The sequence below is a fragment of the Phyllopteryx taeniolatus genome, chromosome 2, assembly GCF_024500385.1.
Source record: "Phyllopteryx taeniolatus isolate TA_2022b chromosome 2, UOR_Ptae_1.2, whole genome shotgun sequence".
NCBI classification, from domain to species: domain Eukaryota; kingdom Metazoa; phylum Chordata; class Actinopteri; order Syngnathiformes; family Syngnathidae; genus Phyllopteryx; species Phyllopteryx taeniolatus.
In genome coordinates, this window is record NC_084503.1 from 12,856,041 (window position 1) to 12,874,481 (window position 18,441).

The following is an 18,441-nucleotide window of genomic DNA, read 5'->3' on the forward strand; positions in this document are numbered from 1 at the left end:
GTGTACTTGAGAGTTTAAGGGAGTGGAAAAAATGCATGGTTGCAGAAAACCACAACTATCTCAAATTGTTTGTGTGTCATAACAGTTGTTCAAGAAAACAATCATGTCCCATTAATATTCATCCATCCATCCATCCATTTTCTACAGCACTTGTCCTCATTAGGGTTGCAGGTGAGCTACAGCCTATCCCAGTAGACACACTGGACTGGTCGCCAGTTAATCACTGGGCAAAATCTAGGCAAAAGAATCATTCAGACTCAAATTCACACCTACGGACAATTTAGAGAGTTTTTAATTAATCTAACATGCATGTTTTCGAAATGTGGAAGGAAGCTGGAGAACCCAGAGAAAACCTATGCAAGCTGAGGGAGAACATGAAAAGCCTGAGCAGAGATTCGAACCCAGACCCTCGCCAATGTGAGGCATGCGTTCTAACCAGTACACTATCTTCAATAATGTCTGCCGACGCCAAACTCCAAGGCGAAATTTGCTATTTTCACAGCAGATGTACAAATGACAACGACCTGCGTGTGTGGGGAACTGACCTGATGAGCACGTGTAAGTGCAGTGTGCCTGTACATGAAGTCCTCTGACTTGCAGACATAGACCATCTTGTAGGAGTTGAGCTTGAACATGCACTCTATTTTCTGTTTTTTCTTGTCGTCTTGCAACTCGTCCGAGGGGCCTGTGGTCATCCTCTCCTGTTGTAGCTGTTCCCATCCTCTCTGGCACTTCCTTATTCGTCTCAGGTTCCTAAAAGCCAAAACAGTGGATGTCAGGAATAAGACTGGATGACTAAAAAACTAAAGCTAAGTCTGAATTTTCAACATATCAAAAGTGCATCGTGTTTACATGTTAGGCATTTTTATTGATTTTCGCATGTCACATGCTATTTCACAGACTGAAAAGAGCTGTCTAGTCAAATTTGAGAAGACCGTCCCTTTCAAGAAAAATGTTTATACCCATGCATTGTAACTCACCAAGGAACAGAATTAGATAGGAGGTCAAATCATTCGGGATATGGGGGATCTATAAGAGCAGCAGAGGCAGCAGTCGTAATATTTGCGATACAGTGAAACTGACTGTAAACACAGTCACAGTTAAAATACACACGCCCAAAAATAAATAAATAATCATTTTAGTGTTCATAGAGCCCAATACTGTGCAGGTCAGAAAATAATCACCCCACCGGAATGAAAGTTGGAAATGTGTACTTACCACAGAGAGTATGGGTGAGCGAGGACTGAGTGCATGAAGCAATTTTTTGCATTCAGGGCTCCACTTAAAAAGACAAGACACAGTCTTTCCAGGCCAATTTCAGGTAAAACTGTTAGAAACAAACACTACAGAATTGCTGCCCTGTTGGATACCAATCCAAAATATGAGCGAAGAATACTTATGATGTTCACATACCGTACTGTCACCAACAATGCAGTATGATTATGAGATGAGAACCAACCCAACAAAACTGGAAAAGAAACTGGATTTGTGCTGCCACTGAGACAGGCAGAGTTTTGACCTCCTGTGCTGCTGACCTCTCATAGATTTAGTGTGGGGCGGGGGGGTGGATAAGATGTAAGTGAGCCCAATGATAAATCAAAAGTCAGAGAAAAGATTTGTGCAATGGGTTGAAACAAGGAAAGACAAAGCACACCATCTGGTTTGGTTTTTGAACATCTTTTGAAATGTATATGGTAATGAGTAGCCATCTCAAAAGACAAAAAACATTTAAAGTGCCAATCTTGAAAGACAGGTTTCACATGTGGAACATGAAGACAGACCAGAGACAGACACCTTCGTGCACAGCTCTAAAGTAACAAGAAAGAAATAGACCAACATAGGAGCATACAATTTAGATGATCATTTTTATTGACAAACCCTATTCCTCTTTACAAGTGATGCAGAAAATGTGCATGACCAGAGTTCTAAAAAACGAGCACAAATTTCTGAAATGGTGTAAAACCTCACCCACAACAACAACAACAACAACAACAACAACAGGGAGCGCACGTTCCCAGTCCTTACAAACATAAGAATTGAAACAAAGGGACGTATGTACATTTACATTTGCAAACAGAGATTAAGTCACGTACAAGACTCTTGCTTTGAATACACTTGCAAAGAGGGCATGATAAGTTCAAGATAGTTTTCACAAAGTCCTGATACAAGAGCTTTCGTTGTTCCTTAGGTAAAAGAAATTGTAGAAAACTGAAATAACAGAACATTAAGTCCGATTTATGTTTTACTCTAAATTTGTTCGCCACGGACTATGTCGTGACATCACACAAATCATCATTTCAATTCATCACATGAATAATCAAACCAAAAGTCTGCTAAAGTGGGAATTCCAAACAAAGACAACGCCAACCCCCCCCCTTTTTTTTTTTAAAAAAAACCTTTTAGCTTATAAATAAAAACCAATTTAAAAAAGAACTGAATCAATGAATAAATAATTCCCTTTTCTTAAAAGAATGACCATGTAAAGTGCAATCTTCCATGTGAGGCAGAAGTCTGAAACTGAAGAAGCTTTTATTATAACAGTGGCGTCACTATGGTCACTAAATCTTACACTCTCTCCGACTGTGTTGTCTGTCCATTACCACGCACCAAAACCATAAGACAGACTTTTTTCGACATGCTACTGCTCTTGTTTGTGAGGAGGGTTTGGCACGTCAACAGCTGAGGATCAGGACGGAAGTTGTGAGAGAGCAGACAAGAGGGAGACATGGCTGCGGCCTCACCTGGGCAGGAACACTGGTTTCTGGGCCAAATGCTCACGCAGATCTGCAGAAGTCGAATCGGAGTTCAGGTATCTGCCCACATAGTCCGACCACCTCTGTTGAGTACATGGCAGAGGAACATCAGCTACAAATTAAAGTTCATGGTAAGCTTTCAAACCTCGAATACCTTAAAATTCAGACTATAAATAGCAACCCCCCGAAACTTTAACCCATGCAGCCTATTTACAGATTTTCCAAATTCCACGAGCGTCCTGCTGAAATCAGTTAACTTCTCTTTATCTCATCGAAATCAAGATTATTTTTGCGATGAGCTCCATGTTGAAGTATTAACTGTTGATATTTTTCAATTAAATCAGCAAGCATAGAAGCATTAAGCTCCGTATTTATCTACTCTGCTCAAACCCACAACCTACTCATGCAGAAAACGCAACATAACGCCTCCAAAGGTAGCTTCGAGTTAAATGCTATCAACCTGCTGTACATGATTTGGGAGTAAATGAAGTCAAGTGAAAGCAAGGCTAGAGTCAGTTACAACATGGAAGCGATGCTGCTTCTCTGCAACTTAGAAGTCAGCGGATTCAGTGAACAGGACGACACAGAATAAATGTGCCTATTATCAGATTTGGACCTTATTTTTGGTGTGCATAACTTGTTGTAGGCTATTGTGATGATTGATTGACAAAAAAAGACAAGTCTATGAAATGGACTGTTTAAAAACATCCACAGACTTCATTGACACATAAAGTTAGGGATGAGTCTATGAATGTTTTTTTTATTTGTCTATAAAAAGTCTGGCAAACTTGTGGCACCAGCAGTATTTCCGCTTCTGTTTCTGTGTCACACTTTCAAGGTAAACTAAACATGCTTTTGAATCCATATTTACTAAAATGCAAAGTCAGTATACAGACATGCAAACACCAAAGGCATGAAAAGTGACAAAAACAAACAGGAAGCCCCCCCGCAGAGAATTTTTTAAAACGTCGACTTAAATTAAGCAATCTGGAAGTAATAAGGCAAAATACACCATTTTCTTCAAGATGATTTTTTAAAAATTTTACAAGTACATGTTGATGTACAAATTTAAGATTCAAATTAATTTTGCCTCATTTCTTTGCTTTTTTTGTTTTGGCCTCCAACTTGAGCCAGGCCCATCTCCACCTGCACCTGATGCATGTTTCAAGCTGTGCAACATGAATAGCATCCCCCTCTTTAAGCACTCTCATTCTGGAAAAGAATTGACTAAACTCATTGTCTGTTTCACTGCCCTTGTCACTATTACCAATCTCAAATGCATCTTCCAGGAAAATATTAAGTACAGTATTTTTCTGTTTTCTGTTATTGGCCTTTTCTGAATTTGAAGTTAGTTCATTCTGTGTTGTGACATAACCCCTAACATCGCTTAATACATTTAACATTAACGTCCATAAACTAATGAGATAATTGTAGGCGCGTTTCCTATTTAATACAAGATGTACTAGCGGATCAGCTCGTTGCCGATGTTATGCGTGCTTCGCAACCAGGGCCACGACCTGGAGCACCTCAACGCGAAAATACAAAAGACCAGTGCAACAAATACGACACTGGCTGATCTGATGAGAAAAAATGTTGCTTAAACGTAAGAGTGGCAGGAGAGGATGTCCGCTCCAGAGGTGGGTAGAGTAGCCAAATATTGTACTCAAGTAAGAGTACTGTTACTTGACAATATTGTGACTCAAATAAAAGTAAAAAGGAGTCCTCCAAAAAATTACTTGAGTAAGACTAAAAACTACACAGTGAAATAATTACTCAAGTACTGAGTAAATAGTGAGTAACTTCTGATTTTTTTTACCCAAAGCATGAACGTCAATAAAATAAAAATAACAAAATAAAAGAATTTTTACTGCAAGGTGTTTTCTCAAGTTTTAAGTGGGGTGAAATATCCACATTTTGACAGACATTGCCAGACAAATACTACAATACATGAAAGCTGTTGTTTTTGTTTGTCTAAATGTAAACACGAGTAGCGCGCCCTTGCCTTCCTTCATGCCAACATGGTCGTCATGTAGGCACGACGATCAGCCGGGCTGGCTTATCTAGTGTTAATATCTATGCCCGGGAAGCCCAAATAGAAGACGACGTGTGAGGTCGAAAGGCGAAATTGCCGAAAGGCGACTGATTTGCATGTATGAGTATGAAACATTTGCTCCGTTATGGAGGACTTGCCTCTGCAGGCTCGTCAGAGTTATCTTCTTCGGTGTCCAGGAGCTCCATGGCGACACAAACAGAGTCTTTGTTCTTCAAAAACATCAACTGGACAAAGCAGTAAATAATAAGAGTTCTTTGTGCATCAAAAAGTTCAAACTGACTTGGGTTTACGGTACCTTAAAGCAGTTCTCATCAGACATGAGCTGCTCTGATTTGCGCTGGTAGGTGCCCTCTGCTGAGGCGCGGGACGCCTGAGTGGGCAGGGAACCGCCTGTGGCTTTATTGGCAATTTCGCTCAGGTACAAGTCCATCACACGGGCACACGCATCATCAGTGACGAGGTGTTGGAGCTGAAAAAGACATTCAGCACAAAAGACATTCAGCATCTACCGTAATTTCTCGTGTATAATAATGCGCATTTCCCCCACCCCAAGAAATTGTCAAAAGCCAGTAGTGCATATTATACATGGGTATATGAGAAAATGAAAAAGACTTTCACATTTTATGAATGTATGCTGCCATCTAGAGGTTATGAAAAAGCTGTACACTTTAATTTCAATATGCCACTTCCCCCTAGAGCTTATGAAAAAGTTGTAAACTTTCATTCTAGTACTCCACCTAGTGGTAATGAAAAAGGTGTAGCCTACACTTTCGTTCCAAATTGTGCTCATAAGTTTAAATACCCATACATAGCTTAAAGGGTTTTCCGGAATTGTGGATGTGGCTCAACTTCCCATAGCTGATCGTGTTGCCCCTCAGAGCACAAACTAGTTGAGACTGAATCAACACCACCTTTATTGGTTGCAGACCAGAAGTGCATTCAATTTTGCCTCTATCTGCTATATGAGGAACGTCACTTGACTAAACCCAGAAAACAGGTTAGCAGGCTTTATGTGTATCCTGCATTAACGAGCATAACAACAGGTTCATGATATGATGGTTTAAAGCCGAAGTTGCTGAATTAATTATTTATTTTTTAAATGGCTGGTGTCTTTGGACAAAAGTTAAGTGCATAATGTCTCTATACAAATATGCATTCACTAATTCATCTTCCGTTCCGCTTATCCTCACTAGGGTCGTGGGCGTGCTGGAGCCTATCCCAGCTATCTTCGGGCGAGCGGTGGGGTACACCCTGAACTGATCACCAGCCGATCGCAGGGCACATATAAGCAAACAAACATTCACACTCACATTCACACCTACGGGCAATTTAGAGTCTTCAATCAACCTACCCTGCATGTTTTTGGGATGTGGGAGGAAACCGGAGTACCCGGAGAAAACCCACGCAGGCACGGGAAGAACATGCCAACTCCACACAGGCGGGGCCGGGATTTGAACCCCGGTCCTCAGAACTCTGAGGCAGATGTGCTAACCAGTCGTTCACTGTGCCGCTCTATACAAATATGATATATGTAAACACGAATGAAGCCTTAACATTTGATATGATCATCTTTGGTGGCTTTTGAAGACATCTTGTGGAAAACAAAAGACATTGTAGACGTTTAACGATCCTATGGGTGCTTTGTCCCGATCTCCTGCTGTAGGGTTCCGCCATTTACCTGTGCCGGAAGGAAATGCTTTCACCTGTTTTGCCTAATGCGGAAGATGGTCGCACATACACCGTATTGCGTCTACATCAATTAATCAATCTGTTGGTGGCCGTACAACAATGCCATGGTGAGTGAAAATCATTACTTAATGAATGAAGTAATTATTGAGCAAAATGACAATGAAAAAAATGGACTATGCTGACCTGCCGGACAATGCTCTGGATGAGCTTGTCCATGGTGAAGGCAATGTAGGCATGGATAGTAAACATTTCCCTCAAGGAATCCTCATACTGAGCTGGTTCCATGTTACCATCCAAAAGGTTCCGCACCATTTCCAGAAAGACGGAATAGTAATCCTCTACTTCAACATCCACTGCAACAAGAAAAAGCAAAGTAAGTAGTGGAGATTGTGTATTAATTCATAAATTGATTAGAAATTTGTGTAATTCTTGTAAAATTACACTAACTTGGCTCCCTCATTTTAAGTTGGAAGGCTGGATTTTCATTCCTTTCTTTTTGGAGCCCAAACATTTCTTTTTCCCATTGTCTCTCGCGAGCATCCTCCTCAATCTGCTTCTCAGCCTGCCCATAGAGTCGCAGTAAACGGGAGCAGAGGATGTGATGAAGGCGCAAGAATATGTACCAGTAGTTGTTCACAAAGAACATGTTATACGCCTCATCTGTGGCGCACAGCTTCTGTGCTGCCGTGTTGCTGAAGAGGAGCTTGGACTTTGACGGGTTGCTGCCTGGCAGGCCATTGTGTTTTTTGGCTCCGTCTTGATCTGTGTCCACATCCTCCGCGTCCTCCTCATCCTCATCCACCTCCACATCAGAGAGCTCACCTCGCCGGGCGAAAAGGAGATCGGGGATGAAGTGGTGTATGATCTGTTTGATCTTGTACTTGTCATCTTTCTGGATCCCCACTTGTCTCTTGACATGGTGAATAATGAGGGCCGCAGCATCTTCTAGGATCTGACCATCTTCGTAGGCCAGGTTCAGGTGCGGGCCGCTAGGAGGGGGGATGGCAGGTTCCTCTGAGGCACGCTCCTGCCGCTACAGGACACAGCCACAAGTCGATTTAGAACTACATCGCCACATAAATATTTAGACTCATTTTGTGTTACAACCAATCGTCACCTCATCATACAGCATTTCAATTTCAGTGAGCAGGGTCTTTGAGCGAAACACTTTGGTGTCGTTCTGTTTGAAGTTGATGCCTTGGTGGTCGAGTGACTTCAGATAATACTTTTCATTCTGCTCCCGCCAAATTTTGTTGAAGGCTCTCTGGGCTTCTCTCCACTCTTCCTCTTTGATCTTTAACCTGAGCACAGGAAGAAAAATGGAAATACTGCTCCGTTCCAGCTCAAACCAAATACATTAAATTTAAATCATTTTAAAATAGAATGCATATTACAATATTGACCTTTTTAGCACTATGGGCACACACACAGTTGGGTTCTTCTTAAGACCGTCAATGATGTCAAGGGCTCGGTCCCCGTATATCCTCTGAATAGCTTTGCGGTGAATGACCTCTGAGGAGCCCCCCAATGTGTTGTCCAGCTTGAAGCGCAGCTGCTCCTCCGCAGACATTCGTGAAAGCCTCTGTTGGACTGATTCGAGGGCTCGAATTGTGGCAAGATTGTTCTCCAAGACAACGTCAAGCTGAGGGGATGCAAATCGTGAGAAAATGAGTGGCCATTAGAAGATGCTTCAAAGTTGTAAATGACAAGCTAAATACGATGCTGAGCTGGGGAGGTGAACGTGCGCAATGCGGCCGTTGTCAATGCACCACAAGTCACTAATCATCGCCTTCATGACAGCGAATGATGGGAGACAGACGGTGGGGAAGCCAGTTGCTAAGCTATCGTGACATGAAGTCGCAAAACACCAAAATAAGTGATTGGGTGGTAAAGTAAGTACACTTTTCACATACTGTAGGTCTGGCTGGAACCACGTTATAGCGGAGATTAGCCAACTTTAAAGAGCAAAACATCAGGCAAATGTGTAGGTGTTTATAGAGGAAAACGCTGAAATATACATTAACGCAAGACAGAAAAACAAAGACCAGAAAACTGAAATAAATTAATATGCCACCACTCCTAAGTCATTTGAGAAAATGGGCCTATACATTTAAATGTAAATGAATATAATAAATATTTGGAGTAGAAGATAACCTTTATAGTCAGACAATTGGAATTTGAATCATTTCAGCAGCAATAGTGGATACAGGAAATCCTTAAAAAGCATGCGAGAAGTCATTTGGCTGCAAATTCATCCACCAGTACAAGGTTAATTCAATTAATACAGTAAAATAATTATTGAAGCCATTTTTTTTTTTTTTTTTTTTACAATTATAGGGTAATGATTATGCCCGCGACCCTAGTGAGGAGAAGCGGCTCAGAAAATGGATGGATGGATGGAGTAATGATTATGTTGTGAAACTGAACAGTATGAAGAATTATTATTATCCTACTACATAACCTACAGTAATAACTGTCCCATGGTAATGTTCTTGCCATAATATTAAAAATATGAAAGTTCAGACAAATTGTTCTCGAAGTGAATTTCTAAAGGTTGGCAGCTCTGCAGTTATAGCCATAAATGCAATTTTATTTTCGGTTTCCGAACAGTCTTAGTAGGGACAAATGGAAAGACCTGTGTTGTGCTTCTACACGCGCACTGTGACAATCATTGACTCCATGCATAACGCATTGCTGTTAGCTGAAAACTAGTCTGCTCTGCGGCATAAGGCAGAAATCTGTTATGCTTGCCTTGTAGGCGGAGGTTCGGCCCCTGCATCCTTGATCATCCAATCACAAACCTAATAGTGTTTGTGATTGATGTGCTAAAAGTCTTGAAATAATTTTAGTTTCATCAAAAAATACTAGTCACGCGATGTATGCTATTTATGGAATTCTTGCGTCTCTTTAAGACAATGAACGGTTAATGTCGGCGTAATCACGTCAAAATAGCTCTACACGCAGGCGTTAGCTCGGCCGAAATTCCACCCATGCACATTCATCCAATCGCAGATGCGACCATAGATAGCTGCTGTGTTTACTTGACAAATGAACATGGAAGTAGTTGCGATATTGTCACGTGGAACTTTTTCTAAAAAAGTAAAGAGCTAAACAGTCACAAATTAGAATGGCTGCGAAAAGGAAGTACCGTACATGATGAGCAGAAAGATCTGGTCTGTGCTGTGCTTCCCGTGTTGTGCAATCATCATTGACTATGCATCACGCAATGCAACTAAAAAGGTAGGCACTGTGTCTTTGTTGTTGTTTTTTTGCTCTTCATTAGACTGACAAAAAAAAAAACAAGAACACGCATGCTGGCGATAGCGTGAGCGAGGCAATCAAAATAATTATAAAATTTATCAAAGGAAATGTGCAGAAAATTGGCCAACATCGCAATTCATCTTTGGTAACAATGTGACGTCCCACTTTCTGTTTTTTTCCCTCCTAAACAGAAAAGGACAAGTTTCCCTGGATCGGTTTGTTGTACCAAAATCAACCAATGAATTAGAAAAGAAACTGAGAAATGAAAAAAAACAACACCTGAATCAGAATTTCCCCGTGTTATCATGGAAAAAAAAAACACTTCTTCAATGACGAGCTGTAGTCCTTGTCCCGTTTCCCTCCTCAGTTAAAGTTAATGGGCCAAAAAAACTTATGTTTAATTAGGGTTTTATTTCTTTATAATAGCGCGTTTTCACTTATTTCTACATTGCGCTATATTTACTTTTAAGCACACACAGACATTTCGATTCATTTCAAATGGAAATATCACCTCGGTTTACAAACGTTTCGGGATACAAACGGGGGGTCATAGAACAAAATAAGTTCGTAACCCGAGGTTTCACTGTAATTTCATTTTACAGAGTGAGAAAACTGGACACTTGTACCTCAAAACGCTCATCCTCACATCTGTAAATGTGCTCTTCATACTGAGTCTTCTTGGAGCTTACAAAAGTCGAATCTTCAGACCACGATGGAAATGACACCCATGTGTCATTCAGAACCTGAAACAGGACACTGACTTACTTTAATCTGAAAATATCAAAATCCAAAAGGAGCAGACAGACAGAAGCGACACGTGACTAACTTCTCTACATAATGGCGTCCTTCCGGTGCACTTAGGCTGCTGGTAGCTCTTGGGGAGTGCTCTGTAGCTTGAGCCTAGCCTCTTACAGGACGCATAGTCAATCTCCATGGCGATGCCCTCCGTTGCCCGCTCCTTGGGTAAACTCTCCACATGGCTGGACTCACCATGCCTGGACTCCCGGTAGCCCAGGAAGTTTTTAAACCATGTAAACAGTTCTGGGAATTTTCTGCCAATTGTGACACAATTTAGGTGGTATATACTGTTAATAGACAGAATACAATTCCATATATTGTTTTATGAGTAAACATCTAATTTAGGTTTATGGCATCATGCAATCCAAGTGTGTTAAAGAGGACCGTCCACAACACTTAAAAGGAAATCCAACAGAAAGGAAATGTGAACTCACCCAAGAAATGGGATGACTAACTGAACCAATTCAGCACGTGAAATCACCTCCTGGTTGAAGATGTGTAAACACCGCAGAAAGCTTTCATACGCCTCAGAACTCCCGAGTGCTTTCTTGACCTGTTTTACCGATGAGAGTCATAAATGTCACTTTATGCTCACATGAAAAGAACACCAATGAGGACAACCATATTGTTTTTAACAATTATCACCTTCTCAAAGAACATGGTTTCAGTACTGTTGCTGTGTTTTCCAACTTCGCTTAAGCCATGGTCCTTCCCGACTATTTTGGGTTTCTTCTGCAAAACATTGAGTAAATAAAAATATTTTAAACTAGTGAGGAGAAGCGGCTCAGAAAATGGATGGATGGATGGATCTTATTTTAATGATGATCTCTTTGACAGCACATACACTATCTTACAAAGCAGGGGCAACATGAAGATGACATTTACCTTGAGAACGGGTGAAACTCCCACAACTCCTGGTCTTTTGACAGTCAGCCCATTGTGGCTTAATTTCTGTTTATTGTTCAGTAAGGGTCTTTTCACTGTCCCGCCATGATCGTTACGCACAGACTCTGCCCTGTCAGGTGCAGTTTTCCCAAGTAACTGAGCAGAGGAACGAGCACAATTATCTCATTAAACTAAACTTTTTACTAGACACATTGTGCTTGAGAAACAAAGAGAAAACAAATTTAAATGCTTGGAGGGAACATTTTACAAGCACGATATCCCAGAGATTTATATATGATGTTCCCAAAAACTACCGGTGCCAAAATCAGCTGTACTGCTATAGTTACCACCTACCCACTTATAGAAACTGTGGACTGCTAATAATATTAGAAGATGAGAACCTACTCACCATGGAGCTGTTTGCGTCAGGCAGGAACTGTCCAAATTCTGACAGCAGGTCTTCCTGGTTCTTAAAGAGTCGTGCCACTTGAGTGTAGACTTCCTGCTCAGTCAGAGCTGGAGTGTAATTGCCCCCTGCCTCTTTGGCATTCCGCTGTTCTTTCTGCAGTGAATGTACATTTATTAATTAACTTGATCAAATAGACAATACTATTCATACAAGGGTGTTTAAGTGTTTCTTGACCTGGTATGTATGCAGGATTTCCAGAAAGGCTTTGTAGATGTCTGGCTGACCCTGGAAGCGATTTTTGATCTTGTTCACGTAGTTTATTGCGTGGTTGAATTCCACAGGCTGATTGTTCTGGGGAGGTGGCCCACCAGACGGTGTGCTGCTCACCGGTGTGTGAGACTGAACTGAAGGTGAGCGCGGTGAGGCGTAAGATGGGATGGATGGGTTTGGCTGGCTGGTGGGCGTGTGGGCTGGAGACTGCATGGCCTGCATGGAATAAACACATGCTGAAGAGACAACGACGCCCATATGCAAAATCACTAAACTAACCTGAATCAATTTATACCTTGGTGACTTTATTTGCTGAAGGCTGGATGGGGACAGGTGGGGTGACAGTAGCAGTGTGTAGGCTGGCCTGTGGCACAGCCTGGTGCTGATGCTGGTTTACAGGCTGGGTGGGTGCTCCAATTACTGGGATGTTTTGAACAGATATACCATGAGGCGTGATGTAGTGAATCTGGCTCGGTGTGGTCACATTGACCAGATCGTTAGTTTGAACCTCTATTTTATATCCAGGTGGCAAGAAAGTATTGAAGCCCATAATGAGGTCTGGGTGGCCCTTGAAGAGTTGGGAGACACGACTGATAACACCAGGAGTGTCTATGCTGTAATAGGAAAAATAAAGTTGTTTTGGTTGTTTTGTTTTTGCAAGTTAAATGTAAAAATAAGAAATACATTTATGCAGTTTTTAAACATATTTTGCATCTTACTGGACCTTACCTCTGTGACTTGAATTCTTTCATAATATCCAAGAAATCATTATAAACTTGAGGCTGATTTCCAAACTGCAGCTTCACTTGATCGAGATACGACAAGGCATCTTCAACCTAAAACACACGTTATTGATAATCAGTGGGTCGCGTATAACGTAACCAAATGCATACATGTTTAAAAATGTCAGATTTACAACAGTCCTTTTCCAGTTTCATCTTTTCTTACCTTCAGTCGCTGAAACTGTTGCTGTCCTTGTGCGGAAGTCATGGGAGCAGTTGGATGCACATGACTTTGGACCACTGCAGGGGCCTGGGATTGGACTGCTATGTTGTGTGCATGGGCTCCAACATGTTGTGCAGAACTGTTAAGTCCATGTGCACTTGTGCTCTGAGGCATTGTTGGCACCTTTTGACAAAGAGAGTTTAGAGGGTCACTGGAGTGTTCCTTTGTCTGAGGAGCAGCTCAGTTGCAAGTACTTCAACTTGAAGACCTCTCTGAGAGTCAAAGGGACAGGGACTGATTGAGTGGCACTGTAAGCAGGTTCATGGTTTGAATCTGTGGTGGCTTAGGCTCGCCTTGAGTTTGTGTAGGAACTGGCTTTGTCACACAGTCCAAAACATGCCTGTCATGTTCATTTAAGCCAAGGTGTTTTACATTAGTTTGCCTTCTTTTAAAATATTGAAAAGCAGTTTCAAGTTTCTATGTTTCTCTTTTAGTCTTCATGATTATTGGGGAAAATAATATTGTAAGTGGGGTGTTAAAGTGCTTGTTTTTAACCTTAATTGCCAAAAAGGATGATGATGATGATGATTATTATTATTACTTCAAGCGTTTCCCAGTATAATTGAAAGATCCCTTGAGACCGACATCTTTAATCAACAAATTAAGGATACAAAAAAGGATTGCTCTCAGTTGGCATAGCAACCCCCTTTTATAATAATGCTCTGTAGAGTGAGCTTGCCAGTAGGAAAAAGTCTTTACATATACAATGACGAAGACATCTGCTCCGTGAGATTATAAAGCAGCTGGTAGTGACAATCAATACAGGATCTTTTACAATAACATTGTCCTTGTACATCATTCAAATAGACATACAAGTGGGGGAAATGGTCCTAATGAAGCCTGCTGTAGCACCATACCTGGAAACCCTGGGGAAGAGAATACTGGATGCCAGATGATGGCTGCATATTGTCTGTGGATGCCTCTATCACAGTAGTAGTTGGGGCAAGAGCCCTGTGCTGGAAGCTTTCTGCTAAGCCCTGGACTGGGGTGCAGTGCTGTTGCTGGGGGGCAAATATTGGTTCCTGTTCCTCCACATGCCTCTTCATTGTTTAAACATACTCAAAGGGGCTGAAGGAAATCAAAACAGATAAAAGGAGACGTTTAACCCATACTTCAATGTAAGAAACCAAACTCGCTTTGTGGAGACCACAGAGTGTACTTCCATTTAAAAAAAAAAAAAAAAAAAAGGCTTATAAGATATATTAATAAAACAAAAGACAAGTGACCCTAAAAAGGATATGGTGATAGGCAGAAGAAAATGGATGGAAAGATGGGTGCAAAGTAATCATCTATACTCTATCATCTGTCCATTCAGTATGGTTGGTAATATATTTTCTTGAGTATGTGTACCAAGTGAAAAAAAAAATAACCTGTTGTATTAGCACATAGTAAAATTAAAATGCTTTATCATAATACACAAACACATTTTAAAGAGTACGTCATCTGTTTAGACAATATGTCAAATGATCAAAAAAATGAAGGACATCTTCAAATTTAGACTGTGATACAGTGGTGTAGAAAAGCATAGCATCACACTGAGAGGTATTTCTAAAATTTGGTACTCCCAATTTAATAAAATAATTTAACCAAAATGTTGTTAACACATCTTTGTCTGATGTAGTCTAGTTCAGTGTTTTCCAACCCCTATTGGGGCCAAGGCACATAATTTTGTGGGACAAAAATCTCACAGCATAGAATCAACCTAAAATGTCACAAAAAGTGTATGCAGTCAAGAAAAGAGTGTGTGTGTGTGTGTGTGGGGGACGGGGGACAAGACGGGATTGGGGAGGGGGGGGGGGGGGTAATTAACCACTGCCCAAAAGGTTTATAATCACCTAGACTTATAGTTTAAACACATCACAAACTATGTTCACCCAAAAATTGGCACCATTTTGTATCCTCTTCTTTCAGATTAAAAGATGATAGGTTCTTTTAAAGGAGTGTTTTAAATCAGCACCCCAAAATTGGGCTAGAAACGCCAATGGGGGGTGGGCACATTTCACCGTTCAAACAACGCATGCACACGTACACAATATTAGACCTTATAAAACAGGTATGTCATGATGGGCGCACGTACACACACACACGCAAGGCTGACATTTTTGGGGATTCTGACCGGGTCCCTTGGTTCTTGGATTCCTGTGGGATTGGAGTGAATTTCACCATCAATCACAGCACTGGACAGGAGCAGGAGAGACGGTCATCGGGAGAGGGCAGGAGCCAATCTTTGTGGGAATGGGATTTTTTTCCTCCAAAAACTCTGGTTTGGGAGGGATTATTATTATTTTTTTTAAACACTGGATTTGGCTGGATTCTTTTAAACACTCAGGATTGGGATTTTTTTTAAAACACTCGATTGGGAGTGGGATCAACCTCTGTGGGAGTGCAAGAGAAAGGCAGTCAACATCCACTCCCGCCGCACATGGGCGTTTTCAATATGCGATGGTGTCTTTCCACTCACTAGTATATTTTCGGTCCACGCCGCTCAAACGCCAGCTGAACCAATCGGGCCTTTAATTTTATGGAGCATTGTGCACATGTGGTCTGAAAATGCATTTCTCAGAGTGGAATGATGACAAAAGACTATGGTAAATACATTAATATACATAATTATAGCTACATAATTATGTTTTTATTATATGATGTATATATTATAATAAATATTAACGGTTCCATATTTTACCAAACCAACATTTTCTAGTATTTGGGATGTTATATTGGTTCAATAGTGCCTCAGTAAACATGTGAAATATGAATTAAAATCGTCCACGCATTCCTGAGTTCCAGACGTTTTCCTGGACATTTGAATTTCTTGAGCTTATCTACATCACTAGAGAAAAGCTGCGCCTACCTCTACGCCAAATACTAACTCCATGTTAGAGAGTCACTCTGGGAAGGTCTCAATAGCCAAAATATGGGATCTTCAAATTCTATAATAAGTAAATTAAGTTGTAATGGGTGGGAGGGATGGGGTGGATCAAATCATTTTGAGGAAGGGGGGGAGGAGTGTATTTTTTTTGTTAAAATATTACATTTAAAGACTATATGGTTCTTAAACTTTTCTTGCTTGTAGGGGGAGGGGGGGGACACACATACAATTTAAAAAAATAGACTAGACGTGCCCCTGGGAGAGAAAACCCTAAAATGATATAATGATGATCGTCTCTCAATGAATGATACACGGGTTAAATACATATTCTGCCATCTAATGGAAGAGAATTTAATTTTGCCACAATGTTTGGGATATATAGATGAAGATGCATTCTTTGTGGTAGATTAAAAAAAAATTACAAATTCAGACCAATTAGGTGACATTGAATCAAGGCATATCACGGTTGTTGGGAATCACTGGCTCCACATAACTGCAAATAATATTAATACACCAAAGTTAAAGTAAAGTCTGTCTGTCCAAGTTTTTATTATTATGATTTTTTTTAAATATAAACGCACGTTGAATTGCTACGTCTGACATTTTATAGTATGCCTTCCAATCCAACCACAACTGTCTTTTGAAAAAGTGTCATTTGTTGACGCTCCCTGGGCAGGCAGACGTCACAGGCTTGGGTCTGCAGGGAGAGAGGACAAGAGAGAAGTGCACAGTGCCTCCTGCCTGCGAGTCGCCACGCTGCTCTGCACCAAATTGGGACAACACGCAAGCGGAGCGCGCGGTGTTGAGGAGCAGGGACCGTGTCAGGCTCATATCCAGTCGCTAGTATCGTCGCCTAAAGGCTAAACGTATTCGGTAAACAGTCAAATAGGACGAAGGTGGCCGTCTACCGATACAAAAAAGCTCCGATTTGCTGCCGTTTGTCTCTCGTTGTCCGAGGCCGTTCCTCTTCCCCTCCCCCCTACCAGCTAACGCAGACTTTAACTCATCCGTTGTCGTCGAGCTGACCGCTTTGCGCTTGTGTGATGGCTGACGTTGGCGTTCGCCCGAAATGAATTGCTGTGGCCTCGCCCGCTCTTAAGCTGACGCTTGAGGCATTGACACTCGACAGTAAGGAAAGATGTCGGCGTGTTTTGCGGCACGTTATCGCCTCCGTAAACGCGAAACTAAAACAGGCGAGCCCAATAGGTTGGCTAACTAACGTTACCCTTGCGTTCATTGCGACGCCGCAACAGCACTATTTATCGACTTTTGACATAGTAAAGCACCGCCGCGGAGTGTAGGGAAAGTTGAATGCTTCAGGACTAATGAATTCTGAAGCAGGTGGCAAAGAACACATATGCTAGCGACATGTACACGAAGCTAGCATTAGCGTCCACGTAACGACGAGGCAACGTTAAGTTTGCTCAGGAATTCGACAGTTCAACAGTGTTGCCAAGTAAAAGGCTTAACGCTCATATAATCGCTCGTCTCGCACAACTTTGCAGCGCACTCTGTTAACTAGTTAGTGCAACAAAACGTAACAGCGCCTTGTCAAGTCCACCTTTCGGCATTAGCCTGACAGCTAAATCATGCTGGGAAAACCAGTCTTACCTCATGAAGCCTTACTCAAAGTAACTTACTGCCGCTGAAAGCCGATGCCTCCCTAACACTAACTTCACATTTCAAACAACCGGAAGACAGCGACACATGAAAACACTGTCATCAAATAATCACAGCGTACTCGAACTCGACAAGGTTATGTAGCCGCTCACAATGTGTGTGTGTGTGCTACGTTAGCACAACAAGCACCCCGCCAGTGCGAGCTATGCTCGGCTAACGAGCTACTTTAGCTTACCTCGCCGGGCTGCCTCCAGCAACAACGCTGCTCCACCAGCGATAGAGGTTCCCTCCCGCAAACCTTACAGGCGCATGAAGACGGCTGTGGAAAGATGTGCGCTTTTGACAAGTTGCCCAAAATGAAATTGTCCGCGCCGCTAACAACAGATGTATGAAGCGGTGGTAGTTCGTTGAACAGAAGGGGCGTGTCTGTCATGGCGGAAGTCTCCTCCTAGTCTTGACTGTGATTGGTTACTTGCAAAGATGAAAACAAATACTGTACAGAACACTGAAGTGAGAGCCTGCAAACTGGGACTGTACAGTACTGTGGTGTAGAATGAATAAAGTCAAGGATTAAGTTTATTTTTTTTTATTTTAAAACCCCATTAAGATATGGTAGACACAACTCACAGTATGATCCAGAGCAAGCTCTACTCCACCACAAACAACTACAATAACAAACTTCTTTCTTTCTGTTTTACACCTTTTCGCTCTTTGAAGTGGAGCAAATCCTGATCTTTCCATTATCTTTCCATGTCTTCTTTCCCTGCAAAACAAAAAAACACGCACACAAACTGCATAGACTAACAAGGTGCTTGCCAGCATATGCTGT

General features: G+C 41.6%; 1 protein-coding gene across 2 annotated transcripts in view; it reads right to left on the reverse strand.

The window, feature by feature from the left end:
• The window catches only part of LOC133471642 (paired amphipathic helix protein Sin3a-like), a 20,257-nt gene extending 2,206 nt beyond the window's left edge, over positions 1-18,051 (reverse strand). The window contains exons 1-20 of one of the 2 annotated variants that reach the window (XM_061761379.1): positions 17,848-18,051; positions 13,981-14,191; positions 13,067-13,246; positions 12,848-12,954; positions 12,414-12,732; positions 12,083-12,334; positions 11,849-12,001; positions 11,440-11,595; positions 11,200-11,286; positions 10,989-11,107; positions 10,583-10,751; positions 10,383-10,499; positions 7,899-8,137; positions 7,613-7,796; positions 6,943-7,528; positions 6,679-6,848; positions 5,102-5,275; positions 4,944-5,030; positions 2,742-2,836; positions 546-753 (exon numbers count right to left, since the gene is read on the reverse strand). In XM_061761379.1, coding sequence (XP_061617363.1) covers positions 546-753; positions 2,742-2,836; positions 4,944-5,030; positions 5,102-5,275; positions 6,679-6,848; positions 6,943-7,528; positions 7,613-7,796; positions 7,899-8,137; positions 10,383-10,499; positions 10,583-10,751; positions 10,989-11,107; positions 11,200-11,286; positions 11,440-11,595; positions 11,849-12,001; positions 12,083-12,334; positions 12,414-12,732; positions 12,848-12,954; positions 13,067-13,246; positions 13,981-14,169 — 3,591 coding nt within the window. In that variant the 5' untranslated portion in view covers positions 14,170-14,191; positions 17,848-18,051. Of the gene's footprint in view, positions 1-545; positions 754-2,741; positions 2,837-4,943; positions 5,031-5,101; positions 5,276-6,678; positions 6,849-6,942; positions 7,529-7,612; positions 7,797-7,898; positions 8,138-10,382; positions 10,500-10,582; positions 10,809-10,988; positions 11,108-11,199; positions 11,287-11,439; positions 11,596-11,848; positions 12,002-12,082; positions 12,335-12,413; positions 12,733-12,847; positions 12,955-13,066; positions 13,247-13,980; positions 14,192-17,847 lie in introns of both variants that reach the window. The other variant, XM_061761375.1, reaches the window with a different exon arrangement.
• Positions 18,052-18,441: the final 390 nt, after the last annotated feature.